Source organism: Malania oleifera, chromosome 4, assembly GCF_029873635.1.
Source record: "Malania oleifera isolate guangnan ecotype guangnan chromosome 4, ASM2987363v1, whole genome shotgun sequence".
Lineage (NCBI taxonomy): Eukaryota > Viridiplantae > Streptophyta > Magnoliopsida > Santalales > Ximeniaceae > Malania > Malania oleifera.
Window position 1 is genome coordinate 52,952,638 of NC_080420.1, and position 23,863 is coordinate 52,976,500.

General features: G+C 37.3%; 1 protein-coding gene across 2 annotated transcripts in view; it reads left to right on the forward strand.

Annotated features, from left to right (window-relative positions):
• Positions 1 to 23,863, forward strand: part of LOC131152666 (putative clathrin assembly protein At2g01600) — a 49,910-nt gene that overhangs the window by 17,868 nt on the left and 8,179 nt on the right. Inside the window, exons 6-14 of one of the 2 annotated variants that reach the window (XM_058104454.1) lie at positions 7,524 to 7,619; positions 7,759 to 7,809; positions 8,178 to 8,243; positions 8,335 to 8,400; positions 8,996 to 9,076; positions 9,197 to 9,277; positions 9,459 to 9,638; positions 9,768 to 9,843; positions 9,951 to 10,072. In XM_058104454.1, the coding sequence (XP_057960437.1) occupies positions 7,524 to 7,619; positions 7,759 to 7,809; positions 8,178 to 8,243; positions 8,335 to 8,400; positions 8,996 to 9,076; positions 9,197 to 9,277; positions 9,459 to 9,638; positions 9,768 to 9,843; positions 9,951 to 10,072 (819 nt within the window). The remainder of the gene's footprint in view (positions 1 to 7,523; positions 7,620 to 7,758; positions 7,810 to 8,177; positions 8,244 to 8,334; positions 8,401 to 8,995; positions 9,077 to 9,196; positions 9,278 to 9,458; positions 9,639 to 9,767; positions 9,844 to 9,950; positions 10,073 to 23,863) is intronic. The other variant, XM_058104455.1, reaches the window with a different exon arrangement.

A 23,863-nucleotide genomic window follows, 5' to 3' on the forward strand; every position in this document is an offset into this window, starting at 1 on the left:
GCCTTTCAAACACATTTTTGTAGAGGCTCTTGATGTTCTTATAGAGTAGAACTACATAGAATAATGTTGTCAACATATGCCATAGAGAAGTTGGGTTGTCAATGTAGTCATGGAACACCTATTTCATTTGTGTTTGCAAAAAGCTGCTGACTCATTTGATAATCAACACATTGTTGCATGCTTACATTATGTTTCTTCTGGCACTAGTGCTTCGAATAGTGCTCTAGAAGGTCATATGTAGCCTGTTTCCATAAATTCTACCAACTTCGTGGGCACATTTAATATGGCCATTTAGAAAGAAGATTTGGCAGAATTTAGAAAGAAGACATCCTTGCTTAATTCGTAAATGACATTATTTTATAGAATTTTTGATTAAAAAGATAGACATCCTTTTTGTGGTCTTGGTCCTTTGTAACAATTTGATCTCTAGACCTCATTGTAGAGGCACCCATCCTTAGGGTTTCCTCTTTATTCGCCTCTTGTCCCTGTGAACCTATGCGATGAAAGCTTTAAGGCATTGAGTGATGAGTTGTAATGGTAATTGGACATTCGATGAGGGGAAGGCCTCAAAGATGAGAAGCGTACAATCTTACCTTGATCACCTGATGTGTTGGAAGCTTGATGCGAGGATGACTCTTTTGAAGACGATGCTTTGGTGTCATCTTCCCTGATATTTGTGTTTGCCCTTCTTGAAAGACTTTTCATAGTTTTGACTTGATGAGCTGCCCTTTAGGCGTGGGGAAATTCTCTCCAACATAATTAAGCACTCCGTATTGTGGTAGGCATGTCTTAAACTCTCTTTTGTTGATGTTGAGCTCTTGCATATGCTTTTTAAACCTTCAAGCAAGGTGAATATCCAACATGAATATAATTGTTTAACATATTCTCTTACCATCTCAGTGTGCTTAAGATCTTGCAATTTGCATGAAGCATTGTACTCAGCATTCTTAAGAAAGAATTGGGCCTTGGGCTCTCTTGTCCAGCCTTCCTAAGTATTAATTCTACACCGATCATTTTGAATCTCATTGTACTTTTTTACTTTCCATAATTTGGCATCCCCACTTGAGTGCACAGTAGCCATGGATACTTTTGCCTCCTCCGAGTCAGGCCTAGGCACAAAAGTGTTGTTCCATGTCAAATAAGAAGTTCCATGTCAAATAAGAAGTTTTGGTACCCTTGCTCCCCTATATTCTATCCTAATAAAATTGGCATCCTAGAGAGCATGAACCATAAGGTTCACCTTGGCATTAAGGTCACTCATGACGTTGTAAAACTTCCATCGTACTACGGAAATCTTTCGATAATTCATCTATGAGGCCTTTTTATTGTTTTTGGGATTCTATTGATACTTCAATGCGAATTGTAAGTTGGGCCTCCTTTATGGTCACATGGTCAACAGTCTTGTTTTGCACCTCTAACACATCAACTTTCTTTGCATTAGTGCGTTGTATCGTTCTCTTACTGTTGGTTCACACAAAATCACAATCTGAAGGCAATCAAATCATGAAACAATTAGCAAAATGTTTACAAGCATTGAATACAAAATATGCGGTAAACTATAAGCAAACATGAGGTAAAAATGAGATGTGGTCAGCCATAATGCAACCCAATTCATCTTATAACACCTCTGTAAGCATTGTGTGTTTAGCAAGGGATGCAGGTAGGCTAAATATGTTTATAGAAGCTAGCAAATTATACAATGATTCATGAACATGGATCTCCTCTGAAGAGCTTTTGATGCAGCTCCTACTCTAGCACGAGGAAACGTCACTATGACTGAGTAGTCATACTCTTCCTTTCACTTAGGCATTACACTTTCTTAAAGAAATAAATCTTACACTAGTATTTACATGCACAGGTTGCCCACCCTATGTGCATAAGCACTCACAAGCAAGCATAAGGCTGTAAACAAGTTTGCTCGTGACACTAGGGATTGTTGGGGTGAGTGCATGGTGGAGGTTGGGAGGGGATTTGTTTTATGAAAAGATTTAATCTTTTGAACGATCAATTGAAACTCTGGCATGCAGAAGTTTTTGGTGATGTTCAGTCCATGGAAAAAGGTATACTTCTGGAATTACGTGCGAGTGATAGATAAGTGGAGGAGATGATATAGCTGGTAGACGAGCTTGATTGTCTAATGAGCATGAACTTGTTTTAAGAGAGGAGATGAGCTGGAGGCAGAAGTCTATAATGAATTGGGATAAGGATGGAGATTTTATAACTTGGGACTTTTTTATAGGGTGGTGAGTTGTAGGAGGAGAAGGAACTTTATTGAGTTAGAGGATGATAGGGGTGTGGTTACTAGGTGTCTTGACTGGTGCCCTATATCAGCGACCAAGTGGATTGGTTAGAGAGACTGATGAAGGTCAGGTACTGGAAATCAGAAGCAGATAGAGAGAATTAAGGGAGAAATAGAAAGAAGAAGAGAAGAGGGGGAACAAGAGAGTAACTGCTGTACAGAATAGAGAATTGGAGACACAAAAGCAAGATCAGAAACAGAGCAGAATTAGAAGCAGAACAGAGAGTAACAAAAGAAGAAGAAAGAAGAAGAAAGGAGGGAGAAGAATGAACAAGGAGAAAGGACTGCACAAAAGAGGGAAACCAGTACTGAGATATTGAATTCAAAATAACTGTTCAATACAATACAAGACACTATTTAATACACCCAACATTACCACTAAAACAAATAAATACAAAATGATCTCAAAGTACTTAAAATACACAAGTAACCCTAAATTAAAATTCCAAAGTAACCAGAATTTTTCCAGACGAATAAAAATCCTAATTTCTAAAGCTATTGCTACAAGCATGGAAAGTTTTTTTACTGGTGATTCTCCATCAGAGACCTTTTGAGTAGGAGGAGATTAAAGGTGCAGTTTTTAGATGGATAGAAATGAGGAAATTGGGCTGGATGGGTTCACAATGGCATTTTTTTCAGGATTGTTATGAGTTTCTGAATAAAGACCTTTTCAAATATTTTAAGTTTTTTTTAGAATGGAGTGGTAGGAACGAGTATGAATTCTACTTTTATCACCCTTGTGCCTAAAAGAGATTGTGCAGTTAGAGTCTAGGAACTTTAGGCCAATTAGCTTGGTGACTAGCGTCCATAAGATCTTGTCCAAGAGGTTGGCTGTAGTCCTTGAGGATACTATTTCCCATAGTCTGAGTGCTTTTGTTGACAATGGATTCTAGATGCAGCCTTGATTAGTCCTTTATTTTGAATAGGAAAATTAATAAATTTGCATAGTTCCAAGTTTCTTTAATTCCTAAGTGAAAGGGGGAAAAAGTCTGATCCTTATCTCTCCCTTCTCTTGCATTGAGCATTCTACCTTTTTTTTTTATATTATAGGTAGTATTGTTTGACTTTTCATTATCTATAGATTTTGATAGCTTCTTTGTGCACATTATAGAGGCTCCATGCATCACATCGAACATTATTTAGTCACCCATTGGGACAGGTGCCGAACATCTTTCAAGACATTTAAATTAGTACCAATCCAATATAGCTCATAAGGCTGTGGGTGGGTTTCCGGATAAGCTGCATATGGTTGACAAAAGTTCTAGAACAACATTCACAAGGCATCTTTCATCAATTTCATTTTTGCGAACATTTTCTTCACATTTAAAAGGGTGTGAAAAGGCTTGAAGTTGTGCCCAAAGCATGACAAAAAACTTTCCTTTTTCTGATAATGTGTCCCCATATTGCTGGATTTTTTTTACCCCATTGCAGCTGTCTCTGTATATATGTATAATGTATTTATGGTTGACAACAGTTCTAGAACAACATTCACCAGGCATCTTCCATCAATTTCATTTTTGCAAACATTTTCTTCACACTTGAAAGGGTGTGAAAAGGCGCTTGAAGTTGTGCCCAAAGCATGACAAAAAACATTCTTTTTTCTGATATTGTGTCCCCATATCGCTGGATTTTTTTTACCCCATTGCAGCCGTCTCTGAATATATGTATAATGTGTTTATGGTTGACAACAGTTCTAGAACAGCATTCACAAGGCATCTTCCATCAATTTCATTTTTGCGAACATTTTCTTCACACTTAAAAGGGTGTGAAAAGGCGCTTGAAGTTGTGCCCAAAGCATGACAAAAAACATTCTTTTTTCTGATAATGTGTCCCCATATTGCTGGGTTTTTTTTACCCCATTGCAGCCGTCTCTGTATATATGTATAATGTGTTTATGGTTGGCAACAGTTCTAGAACAACATTCACAAGGCATCTTCCATCAATTTCATTTTTGCGACATTTTCTTCACACTTAAAAGGGTGTGAAAAGGCTTGAAGTTGTGCCCAAAGCATGACAAAAAACATTCCTTTTTCTGATAATGTGTCCCCATCTTGCTGTATTTTTTTACCCTATTGCAGCTGTCTGTGTATATATGTATAATGTGTTTTTTGGGTGCTTTGTTTTTTTTTTGTTGTTTTTTATCGAGCTAAGATTAGAGAAGAGCTCTTATCAAGAAGTGGATGAAAGTTTAAGAGTGGATTAATTTGCTGGAAGAAGATTGAAATTTCATTCATTTATTTATTTATCAAAACGGAAAGTGGAAAAGGTGAATGAAAGTGAATTTGGTATCTGATCCCAGTCAGGCAAGTTGATTCGGGGGATCTGTCTTGTCCGGAGCCATATGCTGACATGGCTAGTTGGCTGATGTGGCAGAAAGCAGCAGCTTACTCGTAAGCTGATCTGGTTTGAAGATGTGCCAGTATGGTTCGGTTTTATGAATTGTCTGGGTACATTGAAAGAAAAGATAACCGCCTGATTCTGAATTGGAAGAAGATGGGATGGTGTTTCTTCTTTTATTTATTTATTTTTTATTGGTCCTGCAAATAAGGAAGTGGGCCAGGGCTTAGTTGGTATTAAGAAGGATAAATGGGGGCTGGTACAAGCAGATATGCTGCTGGGGAAGATAATTTTTTTGTTTATTTATTTTTATAATTACATAATGTAGGACAGCCACGGAAATTCATAAATCAGCAAGAGAGAGAATTATGGGAGAGAATTAGAAAGAAGAGAAGCAGAGGAGGAGAAGAAGAGTGAATACAGAATGCTGTCAGGCAGCGGAGGACTAAACATAGGATCAGAACAGGAAGACAGAGGAAGAGTTAGAAGAAGAAAAGGAAGGGAGGAGGAGAGGGGACGCTGTGCGAGAGAGAGAGAGAGAGAGAGGGAAGCAGAAACAGCAATCATGTGGAAGAGTTAGAGGAAGACAGTGGAAGAGTTAGATATGGAACACAGAAGAAGAAGAAGAAGAAGAAGAAGAAGAAGAAGAAGAAGAAGAAGGGAGGAGGAGGAGGAGGAGAGGGGAGGGAACACTGTACAAGAGAGAGAGAGAGAGAGAGAGAGAGAGAGAGGGAACAGAAACTGCAATCATGTGGAAGAGTTGGAGGAAGACAGAGGAAGAGTTAGATGTGGAACAGATTGAAATGTTAACTGCTCAAAGAAGTAAGTTCACCATTTATATCCACTGCTAACTAAAACATATATTTACATAAAACCTCAATGAAACAATAAATTACAAAATAATCGTAAGGTACTTAGAATTTACAAAATAGCCCTAAACTAATTAAATATCTAAAACAACCAGAAGTTTTCCCAAACTAAAATAAAAATCCTAGCTACCATATAAACACCTAAAGTTTGTCACTGGTGGTCCTCCACCATTATAATAAGCTCTAGTGTAAAGTGTTTGAAGGTTGTATAACCAAGGGAGAGGCAGAGTTGAAGCCTTATGTCTGGTTCACAAGGCCACAAGCAGCAGTGAGTGCATGAAGGTGTGTGCATTATTTTCTGGGGACTTTTGGCAACAATCTTCGGTATTATGTTAGATAGAGGACAGGGGATTTGATGGTGCTGGTGGCATGTCTTGAAAACCCTGGCAAAATGAGCGACCACGAAGAGCAGCAGCAGGTGGAATTTATGGTGGCACGTGGTGGTACATCAGTGAGGTGGAGCCAATAAGGCTTCAGCTTCCAGCTGATCAGTGATCTTTGATTGCAAGGATCCTGCAGATTTTGAGTGATGGTGGTTTGAGAAGATGAACAAAAAAGGATCAACAGTTACAGGTGATTTATTTTTAAATTTTCTTAGACAACTGTCAGGATAAACTTGAGAATGAAGAGTATGGGAAAAAGGACAGGAGAAGTTTGAAAGTTGAGAAATTTAGAACTTTTTTGACTAAAATTTTGCAGCAGTGAGAGAATGACTGGTTTTAGTTGAACTAAAGGGATTGTGATGGTAGTTTCAGTTGATTTTTTTTGGGTTGACTATTTGACTTTTCAGTGGTTATGGAAGGGAAGAATATGGGAGATTAGTGGAAAGGGAAGAAAAGAATTAAAAGAGGAAGATGAGTGGGTTGGAATTTGAAATCTGGAGGTTAGTCCTCAGCAGCCCAAAAAAAAAAAAAAAAAAAAAACAAAAAAACTTCTTCCTCCTCCTTTTTCACCTTTCTTCGTGTTTGATGCTTCATCATTTGGTACCCGAACCCAGGTTCAATCTCTATTTCTTCACTATAACCTCTGTGCAACAGTACAACCTACTAATATATATAGAAAGACTCAAATAAATAACGTTACAATTAACTGCCTTACTAATTAAATGAAGACCCCTAAGGCACATAAATTAAAAAAAGCCCACATGAACATAGTCGTAACTATTACTCCTAAATCTATTCAATTGAGCTTAGGCCAGGTAATTCCTTAAGCTAATTCTTCTGAATCAGCCTCCAATGAGGGATTACCTATTGCGCGGCCTCTTGGTCTGCATCACCTAATAACATCTAATAATGATAATCAATAATGGCGTTACCACTTACAAAGATTGAATCAAAATAATAGATTAACAGCAAAAAATATTTAGGCTTCAACATGCAATTTATTCCATTTGAGTTTAACCTGCAAGGTATTTATCTTAATGCCAATAGATCAGTCGAAAATAGTTTGTTATCATGAGAATGAAACCTTGGAACTAATAGCGTCTACTTTGGGGTAGTGTTATTTTCCATGCACCATTTAAACTTTGGACTCTGTTGCTTTAAGGGGTATTTCTTTGATTAATTTGCAAGAGATTGGTGGGTGGTTGTTTATTTTTCTCTTTTTCAGGAGCATTATTCTCCTTCTTGTATTCTTTATTCAATGTTCATAAATATTCATTTCTTATTGAGAAATCATTTGTTACTGTACAAGACTCCAAGGGCAGAGACTATTTGTGACATCAAGAAATGGAGCTTCTTAGAATAAAAATAATAATGATTGTAATTGTAAATGTGCTGATGATGAAAATTAAGTTGTTTTTTTTTTTTTTTTTTTGTTTTTTCTTTCCTCGTATTTCATTTACTTGAGTTGTTAGGTTTAAATTTCTTAAAGGATTATACATCCTTGCTGATAAGAAATTATCAATTAAGCGTGCAATATCAATGTTGTTATTAAGTCACATTGAATAAGTGGGTTGAAATTTTGTGTATGTGGATGTATGACCTTTTTCAATTCTTGTATCTTTATTTCCTTATTAGCAGGGTTACAGCCGAACCAGGGATCTGGACAGTGAAGGGTTGTTGGAGCAGTTGCCTGCTTTGCAGCAGCTGCTTTTTCGTCTCATTGGATGCCGGGTACGTTTTGTAAAATTTATTGTAATTTTTCTCTTCACCTCAACACATATTTTATGATTGAGATATTAGATACAACCTCATTTCTGATTTTTGTGTGGTATTAATTTGAGTAACAAATTGTTGCTGTTTAATCTTACAGCCAGAGGGAGCAGCAGTTGGTAATTATTTAATACAGTATGCCTTGGCTCTGGTATGTCTGGGTTTTTGTTTTGTTTTGGCTTTTTTTTTTTTTGTGCTTTCATTCTTAAATAGTAACAAATAATTATATTTAAATTTTCATAATTGAGTTCAGTCATTAGCATCTCTCAAAAATGTTTTGAATAAAACTATTATTATGAGCAAATTGGTGACTTGCCTATGAAGTGGACAACAAAAAAGGAAAAAGAAGAAAAATAGGGTACAAGAGTTTTTTTTTGGGGCCCGCCAGGGGGGGTGTGGGCGGGCAGGCTTTTAAGCAGACACACCCCTTGAAACAAAACACAAAATGGAGGGAGTTTGAAGGCAATTTGGAAAATTGAATGACCCGTATCTAACCTTGATATTTGATGCATTTTTCAGGTACTCAAAGAGAGCTTTAAAATTTATTGTGCTATTAATGATGGAATTATTAATCTTGTTGATAAGGTGAATTTCTATGATTATTTACACAATATAATATAAAATGATATGTAGCATTCATTCCTTGTTTTTTATATATGTTCTTGTTTCATGGCAGTTTTTTGAGATGCCTAGACATGAAGCCATTAAAGCCCTTGAAATTTATAGACGAGCTGGCCAGCAGGTATCAGCGTTATATTTCTGCCGCAACTCTTTTGAGCTGAATTTTTCTTATTGATTGCCTTTCTATACAATATAGTTCTAGGTAGTTTATTTGTATGGACGTAGGCAAATTGGTGAGTTTGGACAGCTTTGAGTTGGTTCAAATGGGGCTCTGATTAGGATGTCTGAACTTGCATTCCCAAGGTAATTGGAGAGGGAAAATATAAGCCTGGTTTGGGACCTAGAAGCCCAATAAAAATAGTAATTTTTATAAAATGAATCAAATGATACATTAAAAAATTCTTTGAAGAATTATTTTATTATTTTCTTCAAAAAACAATAAATAACTTGATTGAAAGCTTTACACTGATTGGGTTGAGTTCAGGCTGGCAGGTCAGGATTTGCACCTAAGTGATCTAATGCTTGGTCAGGGTTGCGTTTACCTTAAATTTTTTTCTTCCATAAATTGGCTTTCCGGACTTGCTTTTTATGAGGTTGTGTCTGCATTTGGTGAGATTGGGTAGAAACTGCCTACCTTGGATGAGTCTGAGGCTATGAATAGGAATAAACATTTAGCTTATGATTTTGTGCTAATGAAATTTTTTCTTTTACTGGAGGCTGGGAGTCTTTCTGATTTCTATGAAGTCTGTAAAGGATTGGAACTTGCTAGGAATTTCCAGTTCCCTATATTGAGAGAGGTAATGAAGCTATAGCAGAGATTTAATGTTTTACAAATTTTATTTTATTTTTCATTTTTTGCCATTGTAGTTGTTTAGTTGATAACAGTTTGATACTCAATTGGTACTTTCTGTCCTCAGCCTCCACAGTCCTTTCTTGCAACAATGGAAGAGTACATTAGAGAGGCACCGCGGATGGTTTCTGTTCCAAGAGAGCCATTGGTTAGTTCATTTGATCATTCTTGTTGCATGGGATAATTTTCAACTTGTGTTGCACTAATTTGTTTTTAGTGTTATAAACCCCCTTATTGTTTTGATCAGTGTGGTTTCTTCCATAGCTATTGAACTCCTGTTTTTTAGATGAAACATGCTGCAGAATTCATCTGTTGTCATTATGAATCAGGAATTTCCAGAGAGGCTTCAATTGACCTACAAAACAGAAGAAGTTCCTTCTCCTTCTGAAGATGCTAAAATATCAAGGGATGAACCTTTGCCACCTCCTGCAGACACTGTTCCTGTGTCTAGTGCTGAATTTGCTCCTCCCGCTCCTCCACCAAGCAACCTGGGCACTGGAGACTTACTGGTAAATCTCTTAATTTTAATTCTGTTGTATTACTGGATGTTGATATATGTTCATTACAGAGCTTCTGTTTTTTCCAATGTTTCTTTATATGTTTTTTTTTTACCCCCTTTTCCTGTATGGTGGACTCAGGGCTTAAGTGTTTCTGCACCTGATGTATCTGCAATTGAAGAAAGCAATGCTTTGGCTCTAGCAATAGTTCCATCTGGTAACTTTTCTTATCTTTTTATTTTTTATTATATATTTATTTTAGAGAAGAAAAATCATTTATCTTGTTTGTTAACTAAAAAATTATCTGAATTTTCACATTTGAAGATGTTGCTTCCTCATCCGACTCTGGTGCTGTTCAAGCAAAAGATTTTGATCCTACTGGGTGGGAACTTGCCCTTGTCACTACCCCAAGCAGCAACATTTCTTCAGCTAATGACAGGCAATTGGTAGGCCCTTCCTTTGTTTATAAATATATTATTTTTCATTATATCCATTTTTAATCTCTACTATTAGAAAAGGGGATTCCCTATTCTCAGTCTGGTTTTTAACATCCCCAAAATGTCCCCATAACGACGCATAAGAATTTAAAAAAAAAATTCCCTATAACTCCCTATGTATATTTTAAAAATATCCTATAACCACCCATAAATATTCCAAAAAAAAAAAATACCCCCTAATCACCCCTAAATTGCTTAAAATAATATATATATTTATTATTCTTTTAAAAAATATTTTATTACAATTATCAGTCAAAAGCCGTGGAACATGTGCATCATGCGTGCCTGCGGCTAGTGGCAAATAAGAAAAGGTTCTGTGTTTATAATTATGTTATGAATGTGATGGTTTAAATTTTATATTATTTTTTAATTCTCATGGTGTTGGATGCCCTCCATATATATTGGCATTGTTATTTAGTGGCACAAATATTGGGATGCAAGAAAATGTCTTTTGGGTCTTTGTTTACAGTAATTTTCACCTTTTTTTAATGTTTCTCTTTTCTAGTTTACAAAGTTTAAATTCTTATTTTTCAATTTTTCTAGCTTTCTCCTTACCCATTTCGTCCCTTGAAGGCAAATTAAGTTAATTTTCCTTCTAATTATTTTCACTATTTCCATAATTTTGCCCGTAAGTATCCTTATATTCCAAGTTTCTAAACTAATCTTAGCTTCTTGTGCTAACTTCTTAGCCCTCTCCCTTCTACATTGATTAGGTATTTTCCTTTGACCTAAGTGAATTTGGTAAGAATTCATGATAATAAGGTTTGACAAAGTTTTATGCTGGCGGTCTGCTACCTAACACAACCCTGCTCCTTTATCTGGTCTCAAGACTGGCTGTGTGTACAAAGATGATTTGTGTTACACCGGAGAAGTACAAGTTTGAATTTTATATATATATATATATAAATGCAAACTAATTTCATATAGACAATTTTCTAAATCACACCCTACAACCAGTACAAATCACACAAACAAACAATGCATTTAAAATCTGAAGCATACATTTTTGTTGATAATAATAATAAGAAAATAAATAACAAGAGAGGAGAAGAATCACTTGTGGCTGAAATTGGAAGGCAATGAATTTAAATCTAAAGCATACAATTTTGGCTTGTCAAACAAAGCTAGACCAAAAAAAAAAAAAAAAACTTATGCAAAAATACTTTTGGAAAAAAAATTGTATACTCCAAGAGTTGCAAAAAGTGAAGCCTACACATTGAAAAACACAAAATATACTCTACTAACCAATAGTTAAAAACAATATGATAAAATAATAATAATACGCCGGTGGCCATAAAGAAGATAAAATAGATATGATCACTGCAAATAAAAGAAATGCTTCAATTGAAAATCCTAAATAACTTTCAACAGAATCCAATTCAAAACCTAGATCTCAAGTAGAAGAGTCGTTGGGCTGACGTATGAAACCCTTGGGGTCAACTTCAGTCATCTTAATATACTGCTGACGGCAGCCTGTTGTGAAATACAGCTGGCAGCAACATTTGATGCTGTAAAAATTTAATGCCAACACCAAAAAAAAAAAAAAAAAAAAAAAAAAAGGGATTTGGGATGGTTATTAGGGACTTCCAACTTGCCTTCATTGAAGGGTGGTTAATTTTGGATGCCGTCCTCATCACTTAAAAAATAGTTGACAACCAATCTAAAGAAGGTAGGGTTGTGTGTGCAAGAACGGTTTTTGATCATGTTGGGATTTTCTGCTTTATAGCTTGGAAAAGTGGGTTTCATTAGACTTTGGCACAAATGGATTAAGCAATGTATCTCCACGCTAACCTTCTTCATTTTTATCAATGGTTGTCCCTTCTCATCATCCTGGCATTGGTGGTTCTAAACCTTATGCTCCCGAAAGCCATAGGAGCAGGGTTCTTGAGCGGTCTTAAGGTGGTGAGAATCTATCATCTCCTTTTTCATGTATGATGCTATCCTCATTTATGGGGCTGAGGATACACAAATTCTTAATCATAGATGCATTCTCCTTTGCTTTAAAGCAGTTTCTAGTTTGAAAGAGCTCGTTCTCATAGGGGTAGGGGCGGAGGTCATTGGTTGTGAATTTGGGGTGTTTCCAATGGACCGTTTGGGAGGCCATGGGATGGTTTGGAAAAAGGATGGCTGGTTGGAATCATCATTACCTATCCAAGGGCAAAAGATTCAACTTTTCTTAGGAGTATTCCCAAATCTCCAAGTTCATGTCATGTGCCTCTTTCTAGGAAATACCTGTGCTTGCTGGCTAAATGGCTCGAAGACAGTCAGAAACAGTTTGTTTGGAATAACATAGCTGAGGAATTTATATATCGTTTGATTAAATGGTGGGTTGTCCAATTGTGTGGTTTGGGGCTGAAACTTATTGATTTATTTATTACATAGCTGAGGAATTTAAACACTGTTTGATTAAATTGGGGGTGGGGAGTGTCAAAGAACCTATTCAGTTGTGTGGTTTAGGGCTGAAATTTATTGATTGATTTATTATTTTTATTCAAAAAATGTTTTTTGGTGACTGGATTTGGTTAATCAAGATTGAAAGCATACATCTTTGTTGCACTGTAATTGTAGCTAAATAAGACATCGGTTGTGATGGGTGGGCCTCGCTTAGAAAATGGAGCCATATGGTGTTGGGGATATGGGAATGGCTGAGGGAGGGGTGGGAGATTTTTTTCAACTCATCCATTTCAAAGTGGGCAACGGTGTCCCAATTTCGAGGTCTCTTGACATTGGCTTATAATAAAGGACCTTCATTGAGTTCATGTTTTGTTTCATTGGAAAACGGTGTGTCATGGGATATCCTCCTTGAATCGAATGCCCAAGATGGGGAATTAGAAGCATTTTTTGATTTCTGAATGCTTGTACTGTCAAAGTATTGTGTGAATGGCCGAATGGTTTGGCCTTGAGTTCTGTATATTATATATAGACTTTACAAGAATACTATACATGGAAAGTAAATAAGTTCTAGCATGATTCTAGCCGTATACATGTAAACTATAATCTGTTAGGCCCTATACATGTAAACTAAATATATGCTAATTGTACAAAATAATGAATTGAGAAATAAGAAAATAATTGTGGGCTGAAGTAAGGAAAGAAATCTTTTGCTTTGCTGTTTGCTGTTCCGTTGACAGGCCCCCTCAAGTTGATGCGGGTTGATCAACAAGCATCAATTTGCTACTTAGGAAGTAATGTCAATGACAAGTGAGAGCCTTGGTGAAGATATCCGCAATTTGTAATTCAGTGGAAATATATGGAAGAGTGATAACACGAGCTTCAAATGCTTCACGGATACAGTGACAATTGACTTCAATATGCTTCGTGTGCTCATGATAGACAGGATTGGCCATGATCTAGATAACACTCGTATTATTGGCATATAGAGGTGTAGGATTGGTCTCAGAAAAATCTAGCTCAGCAAGCAAACCTTGAAGCCAATTAATTTTAGAACAAGCAAAAGACATTGCCTAGTATTTAGATTCCGTCGTTGACTTAGAGACTCTGTCTTGCTTCTTACTCTTCCAAGAGATCAATGCATCACCTAAGAACACACACCAACCAGTAATGGAGCGACGTGTATCCGCACAACCAGCTCAATCAGCATCACTTTAAGTAGCAAGGCGAGTAGAATTGCCTGTAGGGAAGAATAAACCACGGGTAGAAGTGCCTTAAGCGTAGCGTATGATCCTACGAACAGCAGCCAAATGAAGATGACGAGGAGTCTGAAGAAACTGGCTGACTTGCTGTAAAACAAAAGAAATGTCTGGTCTAGTAATGGTGAGATAGACAGGACTACCTACCAACTTCCGGTATAAACTGGGATCAGCAAGTAAGTCACCCTCCTCTTTGCGAAGTTTGACATTTAATTCCATGGGAGTATCAATAGAAGTACCCTTATGAAGGCCAGTTGTGGCCACCAAGTCACTAGTATATTTATGTTGATTGAGTGAAATTCTAGAGGGACTACGATTCACCTCAAGACCAAGAAAATATGTGAGAGATCTTGGGTCTTTCATTCTGTTGGGGTGTAGCGGGATATGAACGTTGATGAATAATACCTTTAGAAGCCAAAAATGCTCGAAACTCAGTAGACACATATTCACCACTAGAATCTATGCGTAAAGTCTTAATAGAAGTAGAAAATTGATTGTCAACATACGTTAAAAACTTAGTAAAAGTACGAAAAACCTTAGATTTGGAGTGAAGAAAGTAGACCCAAGTAAATTTACTATGATCATCAATGAAAGTCACATAGTATTTAAATTTTTCATGTGAACTAACCGGGGAAGGTCCCCAAACATCACTATGGATAAGATCAAAGCACTGAGAAGCTCTACTAGCATGCAAAGGGAAGGGAAGAGTTTTGCTTTTACCAAGTTTGCAAGAGGCACACTCAAGAGATAAAGAAGAACGTTTTTTATTACCAAGTAAACCAGAGTTCAATACATGAGATAAGATTTGAGTATTGGGATGACCTAATTGACGATGCCACACCATACTAAGATTTGAAACATTATTACAAGCAAAAGACTTAATAGAAGAAACTAGAGAACGTGTTGGAACAGACAAAAGTAGTGGAAACAAGCGCCCCACTTTAGGTCCCTTCGCGATCGGCTCCCCCGTTACTTGGTCTTGCACAACGCAACCATTACCAGAAAAATTAACAGCACAATTGTAATCAACTAATTGACCAACAAAAATAAGATTTGTGGAAAGCTGAGGAGCAAGAAACAAATCAGTGATCTTAGAAGAGGCATCTTCGACAGTAACTATTGGCAAAGAACTGTCATTGGCAGTCTGAATAGCAGATTGACAAGCATAGGGCCGAACATGACACAGGGGAGTGGGATTATTTTTCATGTGATTAGAGGCACCTAAGTCCACATACTAGAGTTTAGTAGAATTGTTACCTTGGAGCCCCATTGCTGATAATGCTGAAATTAGCATCCGTTGCACCATTTCAGGTGTGCAGTAATTTGCTGTAGGAGGTGCAGGGTGCAGGAACAGAGGAGTCACTTGAAGAAGAGCTAGGGGCTGCAAAAGTCAGTGTGGGGGGTGCAATAACAGAAGTCTGTAATGCCTGGGCCTGACGATTCTGCGGGTGGATACGACAGTCTTTGATAATGTGACCTTGCAAAAAGAGCAGAGTTTCTTGGAACAATTAGCAGCAATATGCCCAAATTCTTTGCAGCAAAAACACTGCAAGGTGCTAGAATGTGCAGGCCAGCATAAGCCACAGACACAGACCCTAAACTACCATGAGATTGTGTAGAGTAACTTGAGTACTAAGCCGTTGTTCTTCACAAAGTAACTCACCAAAACAAATATCAAGAGAAGGAACAGGAGAGCGATTCAGCAGAGATGAACAGACAAATTTATACTCAGGGTGGAGTTTCATAAGAAACTGATCATGACGACTAGTCTTGTGAAGACGTTGAATAATAGAAAGAGGCAACAGGAACATCCGCAGTAACCGGATCATAATATTCGTTCCAAAGAGTTAGAAACCCCGAATAATAATCTTGGATGGAATGATTGTCATGTTGAAACATGGCAATCACATGCTCTAACTGAAAACGACGGGCACCGTTCTTGATGATATATTGTTTTTAAATTAGTCCACATAGATTGAGCGGTGCGATAAGGTCGCGAGTTGGGGACAATATGGCTCAACCGAGCTTAGAAGCCAAGACATAATCCGAGCATCAAGCACAGCCCATGAAGGACAAGTCGCCGACTCCTTGGATTTATCAAGATTGGGTGCACAATCCATGCCATCAATATGACCTTAAAGATCTTTTTCCTTCAGGAAAAGTTCAAATTGAAAAGCCCACATAGAATAATTGCTGCTTGTAAACTTGGCACACACAGATGCGGTGTCCATGCCAAATAAAGGAGAAAATCAAGAAGCCCAGGAAAAAAAAAGAGACTGTGTCGAAAGAAAAATACCATCAGAAAATCTAGAAGCCCAAAAAATAAATCAACGCAGGTACAAAGAAAATCACGAACAACCTGCTTGCACTAAAAAATAAATCTTGAACCAAAAAAAACTTGCTGTGTCGAGAATCACATGGACAGAGAAGCACCAGAAACAGCAACAGAGAGAACCAAGACCAACTTTCATGCACTAAAAAATAAATCTTGAATCAACAAACCTGCTGTGCCAAGAATCACAAGGACAGAAACCTGCTGTGCGGAGACAGAGAAGCACTAGAAACAGCAACAGAAAGCTGTTGCCTGCACTAAAATAAATGGCAAACCAGAAAATCTGCTGTGCCGACAGCCACTCAGCCGCAGAAGTACTGAAAGAACAGAGAACAAAAAAATTCCAGAAGAGAAACAATAACACAACAGCTACAGAAACGAGAGACACCTCTGAAACCCAGAAGACAAAAAAATTTGAAGGGGAAAGAAAAAAAACTTAGCAGTCGGCTGGCTCTGATATCATGTCAAAGTATTGTGTAAATGGCCGAATGGTTCGGCCTTGAGTTCTGTATATTATATATAGACTTTACAAGAATGCTATACATGGAAAGTAAATAAAAGTTCTAGCATGATTCTAGCCCTATACATGTAAACTATAATCTGTGAAGCCCCATACATGTAATCTAAATATATGCTAACCGTACTAAATAATGAATTAAGAAATAAGGAAATAATTGGGTGCTGAAGTAAGGAAAGAAATCTTTTGCTTTGCTGTTTGCTGTTCCGTTGACATGTACAATACTTGCTTCCTTTGGAAGGCTATTTGGAAAATAATGCTGAATCTGCTGATCACATTCTGTTGTATTGTCCTTGGACAAAAATAGTCTTGGATTAGGGTATTCCCTTGGTTGGCCTTTACCTAAGCTAGAGCTATAACAGTGGAAAGAGAAATTTGGGAATCTAATGGTATCAGTGCAGCTGTTGACCGGAAAAGAGCTCTGTCCATGATCCTTCAAATTGTGTGTGGAAGAAGAGGATTGTCTCTTATTCTTCTTAAAAATGGATGGCTTAGTTCCTTATTAGTTGTTTTGCCCATGCTAATTTCATTGACTGCCTGTACAGTACTTGCTTCCTTCAGCAGGCTATTTGAAAAACCAAGCTACTGGCTAAATTAGCCTTCTTTGCTTGGGAAGCTATTCTGGGCAAGCTCCTTGCCACTGACAATCTGCAAAAAATGGTGCAATTAAATGTCCAAAGCTAGTCAGACCCGTTGAATATTTAATAGGAAATCTTTTGAAGTAACCCAAATAGAGCCCAAAGTGGAGCAAAGTCGTGATTTTATGCTAGAGTGATTGCCATGGAGAAAAATGCCCATTAGTGCCAGCTTTCCTCTTCGAGTGTTGTCTTGTAGGTTCCTTGCTACTTCCAAAGCCTTCAAAAGGAGGGAGTAGGAAAGTTTTCAAGGAATTTGGACTCAGTTATCTTACTAGGGACCAAATAGAACAAAAATAGTGAAAATTGCAAATATTGCATACCGTCAAGCCAACAAAGTTAGTCAATCTCATTGAACGTCTGAAAAGACAAATCTTTTGAAGCAACCTGAAAAGAGACCAAAGCAAAGCATAGCCTCGATTCTATCCTAGAGCAATGGCGTGAATGCCCATTAGTGCAGGCATTCCTCTTCAATCTACGATCTTGTAGCTTCCTTCATCCAAAGCCTTTAAAAGAAGGAAGCAGGATTGTTTTCAAGGAATTTGGACATACTTAGTTCTCTCCAAAGAAGCAAAACTACTGGTTTTATTATCATTGAGTAGTAGAATGAACGAACCACCTGTTCAACAACCACCAAGTATTAGAACAATGAAAAAGAGATGAGAATTGAGTCTCACAACTTTCAAATTCGTCATGCAAACATTTGTGAGGATGCCTAATGTGCAACAGATTGTTGTTATTAATTATTGTTAGCTTTGGTGTATTCCCAAAAGGGGGGTGAATTGGAATTTAAAGCTTTTTCTCCTAGGTTAAACTAGTTTAGCAATAGTACATTCACAACCTAGGGTCTGTCTATGTGGTTCAAATATGCGCAGATAAATATAACATGGAAATTTAAATCATACGCAATATTCACACTATAACATACACGTGCGGAAATATAAATTGCAGAAATGTAAACAATGCACACACGATATGTTATTGGGGTTCGGCCAACTGTGCTTACGTCCCGCCTCTAGCTCGCGAGCCCGGGGATTCCACTAATGACTCACTTAACGGGTGGAGCGACACCTAATACAACCAGGTCAATTCAAGGGGCTGACCTCAACCAATACGTCTTACAGGATGGCGCACTTAGCTTTCCTAACCGGGTCTAAACTAATCCGGGACTATTTCATAGGGCTAGTCTCTCTCTTCAAGCCCACACCTGGAAATATAACAGTATTTTTCTCAATCAAGTTGGTACAGTGATTGTGCTTTCATGTAAAGCAGATATGTACCAAAATACGCGTATTATACTTAATCAATCACATACACATCAACAATGTATGTAAATGTAAGCTCAGTGATGTGTATTTTTGTGCAAGTTACACTCAACAAGATATGATCGCTAATATATTCAAGAGTGTTCTAATCAAGCTATTTCTTTGAAACAGTATATATCAAATCTCAATAATAATCAGGGTTTCAAAGATGCTAAACAAATATTTAAACTAACTCAATTTTTTCCTTCAATGTAATGAGCATAGGAGTAGTTTGAAAAATATTATAGCTTGAAAAAAAATATTTTGCACAACAAAATCAAGCTATAGGAATCTTTGCAATGACAATGCAAAGATCCTTAAACTACTAGGCTTTTCCCCTCACAAAATTTATTAAATGAAATCTGTTGGAAAGCCTTGCTTAACTCCCCAAAATTAATATCAATCAACTGAGTAAAGCAATGGGAGTATGAGCAATACTAAACAATAAATAAACACTCACAAAGTAAAATTTCTCAAGGGAATGAAGGTGTTTGAGTGTTATGGGGTTGGAATGAACAAATAGGGTTTAGGAAATTTGAGAGAGTCTTTGGCTAATCCTATTTGCTAATCACCACTAATTTTTGCAAATGAACCCCTATATATAGAGAATGGGTAAATTTTGACCGTTGGGGGACATATAAGATATTCTTAAATTTGTTAAAAAAGTTTAGCAAAAATTAACCCTGTTTAACCCTTTAACCTCGGTAAAAATATTAATCAACCCAAAGGAATTCGGGTGATTGAACTTAAGTTCGGTCGCCTGAATAGACTCTTCTTGAAAATTCATATAAAATAGTTCGGGTGCCCGAATTGTCATTCAGATGGTTGAACAAAAGTTAGAGAGTTAAGTTCGAGGTTTGGGTGCTCGGTCATATGTTCGGTAGCCCGAACTCGTATGTTTGGTCGCCCGGGGCTTAATTTGAACTAAATCGTTCGGTAGCCTGAGTTAGTGAAAAGTCCTTTTCAGGTGGTTTGGGCGCTCAAGGGCAATGCATTTATTCTAGTTCGGTAGCCTGAACCAAGGTCAAACTGTTGACTTCTAAACAGTTCGGGCGCCCGAGGTGATTTGTTCACCTGGGGTTTGGTCGCCCGACCTCACTCATTTTATGCCTATTAAGTTCATTTTCATTTCAATTAATTCCTCTGATATGTTAAGTGATTATGGGGACTTTGTGCACAATGTATAGGAACCTAGGGTCTTTTTAAGTACGTCCAAAAACCTGGCGTCGGTCGACCGAAGGGTGCCCTAAAGTCATTCGGTCCCTATGGTCAATCTATGACATCTTGAGAGCTTACAAATCCTACATGAATGATATGCAAATATTAATATAAATTATTACAGACCCAAATAATATAAATTACAATAATAAGTCTTCAGGGTCTTTAGTCTTCAAGTCTTCTCATGTGCCAGCATATGATCTGATAATATAAACCTGCACACAAACTTGAAAAAGCTATCAAATATTAGAGTATTTGTCATTATTAAAACCGGGCATGACCCATAGGGTCAACAATTATTTTAAGGATTATCAAGCAAGTAAAAGGGAGCTAGGACTTTTAAAATAGTGGGTGCAATAGTGCATTGTGATTTGTTTTCTTTTTTGTTTTTAAATAAATAATTTGTGTAAAATTGAATATCTAGAAGCACAATATACTAATTCATTCATCATATTTTTTTACGCCATACAACAACAAAAAACCAACAACCAAGCCTTTTTAATGAAGAATTGACATAAAATTATTTTCACCAACATTATTTTAAGACAAATAAATCTGAAGAGTTAAATTTAATAAATTTTATGTTTTGAGATATTATATTGTTAATTTATTATGATTCCACTGTTAATGCTAGTGCAAAATACACTGACCACCTTGAGGTTTGTTAAAATGGCATAGACCTTCCCTTGTGATGTAGTGTGGGTCTAGGAAAGACACTAGAATATTGGAAATCTGACAAATTAGGACAATTAAGGGCAGAAATGGTGGCAAAAGAAAGATCCTCTTGTATGGAAAGGCAATGGTGGAGTCTTTGGAAGGGGCTACAAGGTGAATCCTCAACCCACACTTCCAAGATCTCTGGAAATTTGGAACAAATCAGATTGGTAAGTGATTGAAAGGGAAAATTATGTACCTTCATTATCTGGACTAACATATGCAAGCACATGAAATTCTTGCAAACTAAATGTGCCTAGGAAACTATTCTTAGCTACAACTAGTCTGACTTTGAAAGACTCAAAAGACCTTATAAATGAACTTTTGGAACTTGACTCTTTAATGAACTTGGTAAATGAATGTGGACTTAGGGAATGACACAATTTGACTAGGCCAATAATGGCACCTAGATACCAATAATTAAAAGCATTATTGCAGCTAATAAGGCAGAGTGCACTGACTTCTAGAGAATATTAGCTGATGCTTAACAAGTTCAGTGCTGCATCATTCCCCCTTTATTAGAAGAAACCCACTGCTGTGCAAGTTGCCATTTTAATGGTTCACACATCTGGGCATTACTCCACTTAAGTTCCTGCTTGCCTATGTAAGAGTTCCACTGATTAGGCTTCCCTTTAAACATTACCAGAAATGAAAATGAGTGCCATTTTTTCCTTTAATTTCCAACACCTAGATTGCCTTTTTTTCCACCTCTTCCAATTCTAGTTGTGGTTTCCCCTATTAGGAAGGCATGTTTGCGACTGCAATTCAAAGCCTGAGTTCTCACTTTATCCTTTCCAAACTATCAATGGTGATCAGCATATTCTTTTTGGCTTCTGTGTGATGATTTCCCTTTAGCTCATTGAACTTCCTGCACATATCCAGCATTATTGAACTCCCAAACTTGTTTTTGCTCTCTCACTCTTGATTTAGCTTCGATACCAAAGACTTCATCAATTTTATGCTGACTGTCAGTATACGTATTATTATATTGTGGCAAAGATTCAAGGGAATGGGGTCGGCATTAGTGACGCAACTTGCTTTAGTTTTAAGGCTATTCATATATTTAGGGGGAGTAAACGTACCATGAGCTTCATGTGCTATAATTTGATTTTCTGTTGAGGAAACACTTGGTAATTTCATCAAGCCCATGCTGCCCATCTCATTTTGAGTTGCATGTTGGTTTGCTTTATCAAAAGTAATGGCCTGGATTTCATCCTCCTCCTTGTTTGGCACCTCATTATCTTTCATGGGCTTTAAAGTTAGTTTTCTCTTCTTGTCATCACCATTTTTGACATAGAAAGAGTATGTATTGTCATGCTCATCATTGACGGTACTTTGGTGACTTTGCCATGGTTGACCAAGCAGAATATTGCATGTTTCCATCGAGGTCATTCCAAATGGATTCTGTATAAGAGATTTGAATCGAAAAATTTATCATACACTCTGTTGTCACGGATGCTTCCTTTCCTTTATTGGACCAAACTGTGCGATATGGCTGTGGGTGTTCCACCACTTCAAGCTTTGATTTTTTTCACTACTTTAGCAAGGTTATTTCCTCCTGTTGCGCATCTTGTCATCTGCAGCAATTCATTTTTCATCTGAAGCACTCCGCAAGTTGTAATTTCCTTTTCTTTAGAGATTGCTATTGCCACATGACCAATAGATTTTCCTTCTAGTAGCAACAGTTGCAGGTTTCCTTAACATATAGAATAAATTATCTTTGAAATATCAATGGGCAGCTGTATTAATGATTGAAGCTTGAAAACAATACGAGCGTGCAAATCCGAGAAACCAGAGCAATAGACTTCGTTTAAAAACCCTAGAAGAATAACTAGAATGGAATATGCTATCGGAAAAAAAAAATACTAAAATGGAATATGTGAACACAAAACAATCCAAGATGAAACAGCAAACAGGAAGGACAGAAACAAACCCAAGGTAGGAACTGCTTTGATACCAGGTTGATGCAGCATGCATGTTGGACAGGCCCTTTAGGATCTGTCAAGTTAGAAATTGGCAGAGAGGATAATTATGGTGAGATGTAGTGACAAGTGAGAGATCCTCTAGCGCAGAAATGCTGCCACGGTGGCTATAGAAGGAGCCACTGGATGAATCCTCAAGCCACACTTCTAAGTTCTCAGGATATTCTGAACACATCAAAATTTACAAGAAAATGGAAGGGAGAATTCTGTACTCCATTATCTGGACTAACATATATATAAGTACATGACAGCCTTGCACATTAAATGTGCCCAAGACAATGACTTTCCTGGCTACATATAATTTTACTTTTCTAGACCCAAAATACACTAAAAAAACTTTGTAACTTGACTCATAAATGAACTTGGTAAATGAAATACTTAGGAAATGACGCGGTTATACTAAGCCAATAATGACACCTAGATACCAATAATTAACAATATTATTGCACTGATAAGGTAAAGAGTGGACTGGATTCTAGATAATATTAGTTGATGCTTACCAGTAATTTACAATATTATTGCTTGCTTAACTAGTCAGCCCTATCGTTTACCAACATTCATCTACGAAACACTTTCATTAGCATTCAATCAAATGGCAGCGAAAATAGTAAGAAATCATGAAAGCAATGGCAAGCAAGCAGTAAACATTGAAGCAACGCAATTCATTAACAGCACCTCCGTTGACATTGTGTGCTTAGAGAGGGAGGCAACTAGGCTAAACACGTTGACAATATCTAGTGAGTTTTACAAGACCAATGAACACTCACCCTCCCCTAAAGAGGTTTTTATGTAAATATCATCTTGACACTAGGAAACATCAAAGTGACCGAGGAGTCATACTGCCTTATTTGGCATACAAAGGAACTACTAACAGAAAATAACCCTACACTAGTATTTACATGATGGAAACCCATCCCAAGTACACAAGACAAGCGGTCACAGGCAAGCATACTGTCCTGAATAAGCTTAGTTCGTGACACTCTCCCACTTATGCTATCGATGTCCTCGTAGACTTTGGTGCTAGGTACACTTTAACTCTATCCACGAACGGTTGCATTTCTTCTGCATAAATCCAGCCGATTTCTTCATCACCAAGGCCTTTCCACTTCACTAAGAACTCTTGCCGCTTCTTCCTTGAGGATATGAACTCTCTGTTTGCAAGGATATCTTCAACTTCACGTCTGCCAGGTTGCACTATCTTCAACTCTGCTCAGTTTGACTGACACTCAGATCATCGGTGTCAACATTGAACGACTTAAGGCAGCTGACATGAAACACATGATGCACTTTCATCTGGTTGAAGTGCTGTGGTCTTCTCCCCTGATTTGCCCACTTCTTCATCTGTTTAGAAGCTTTCTCCGGATAGGCTCGGGCAATCTCTGCATTCT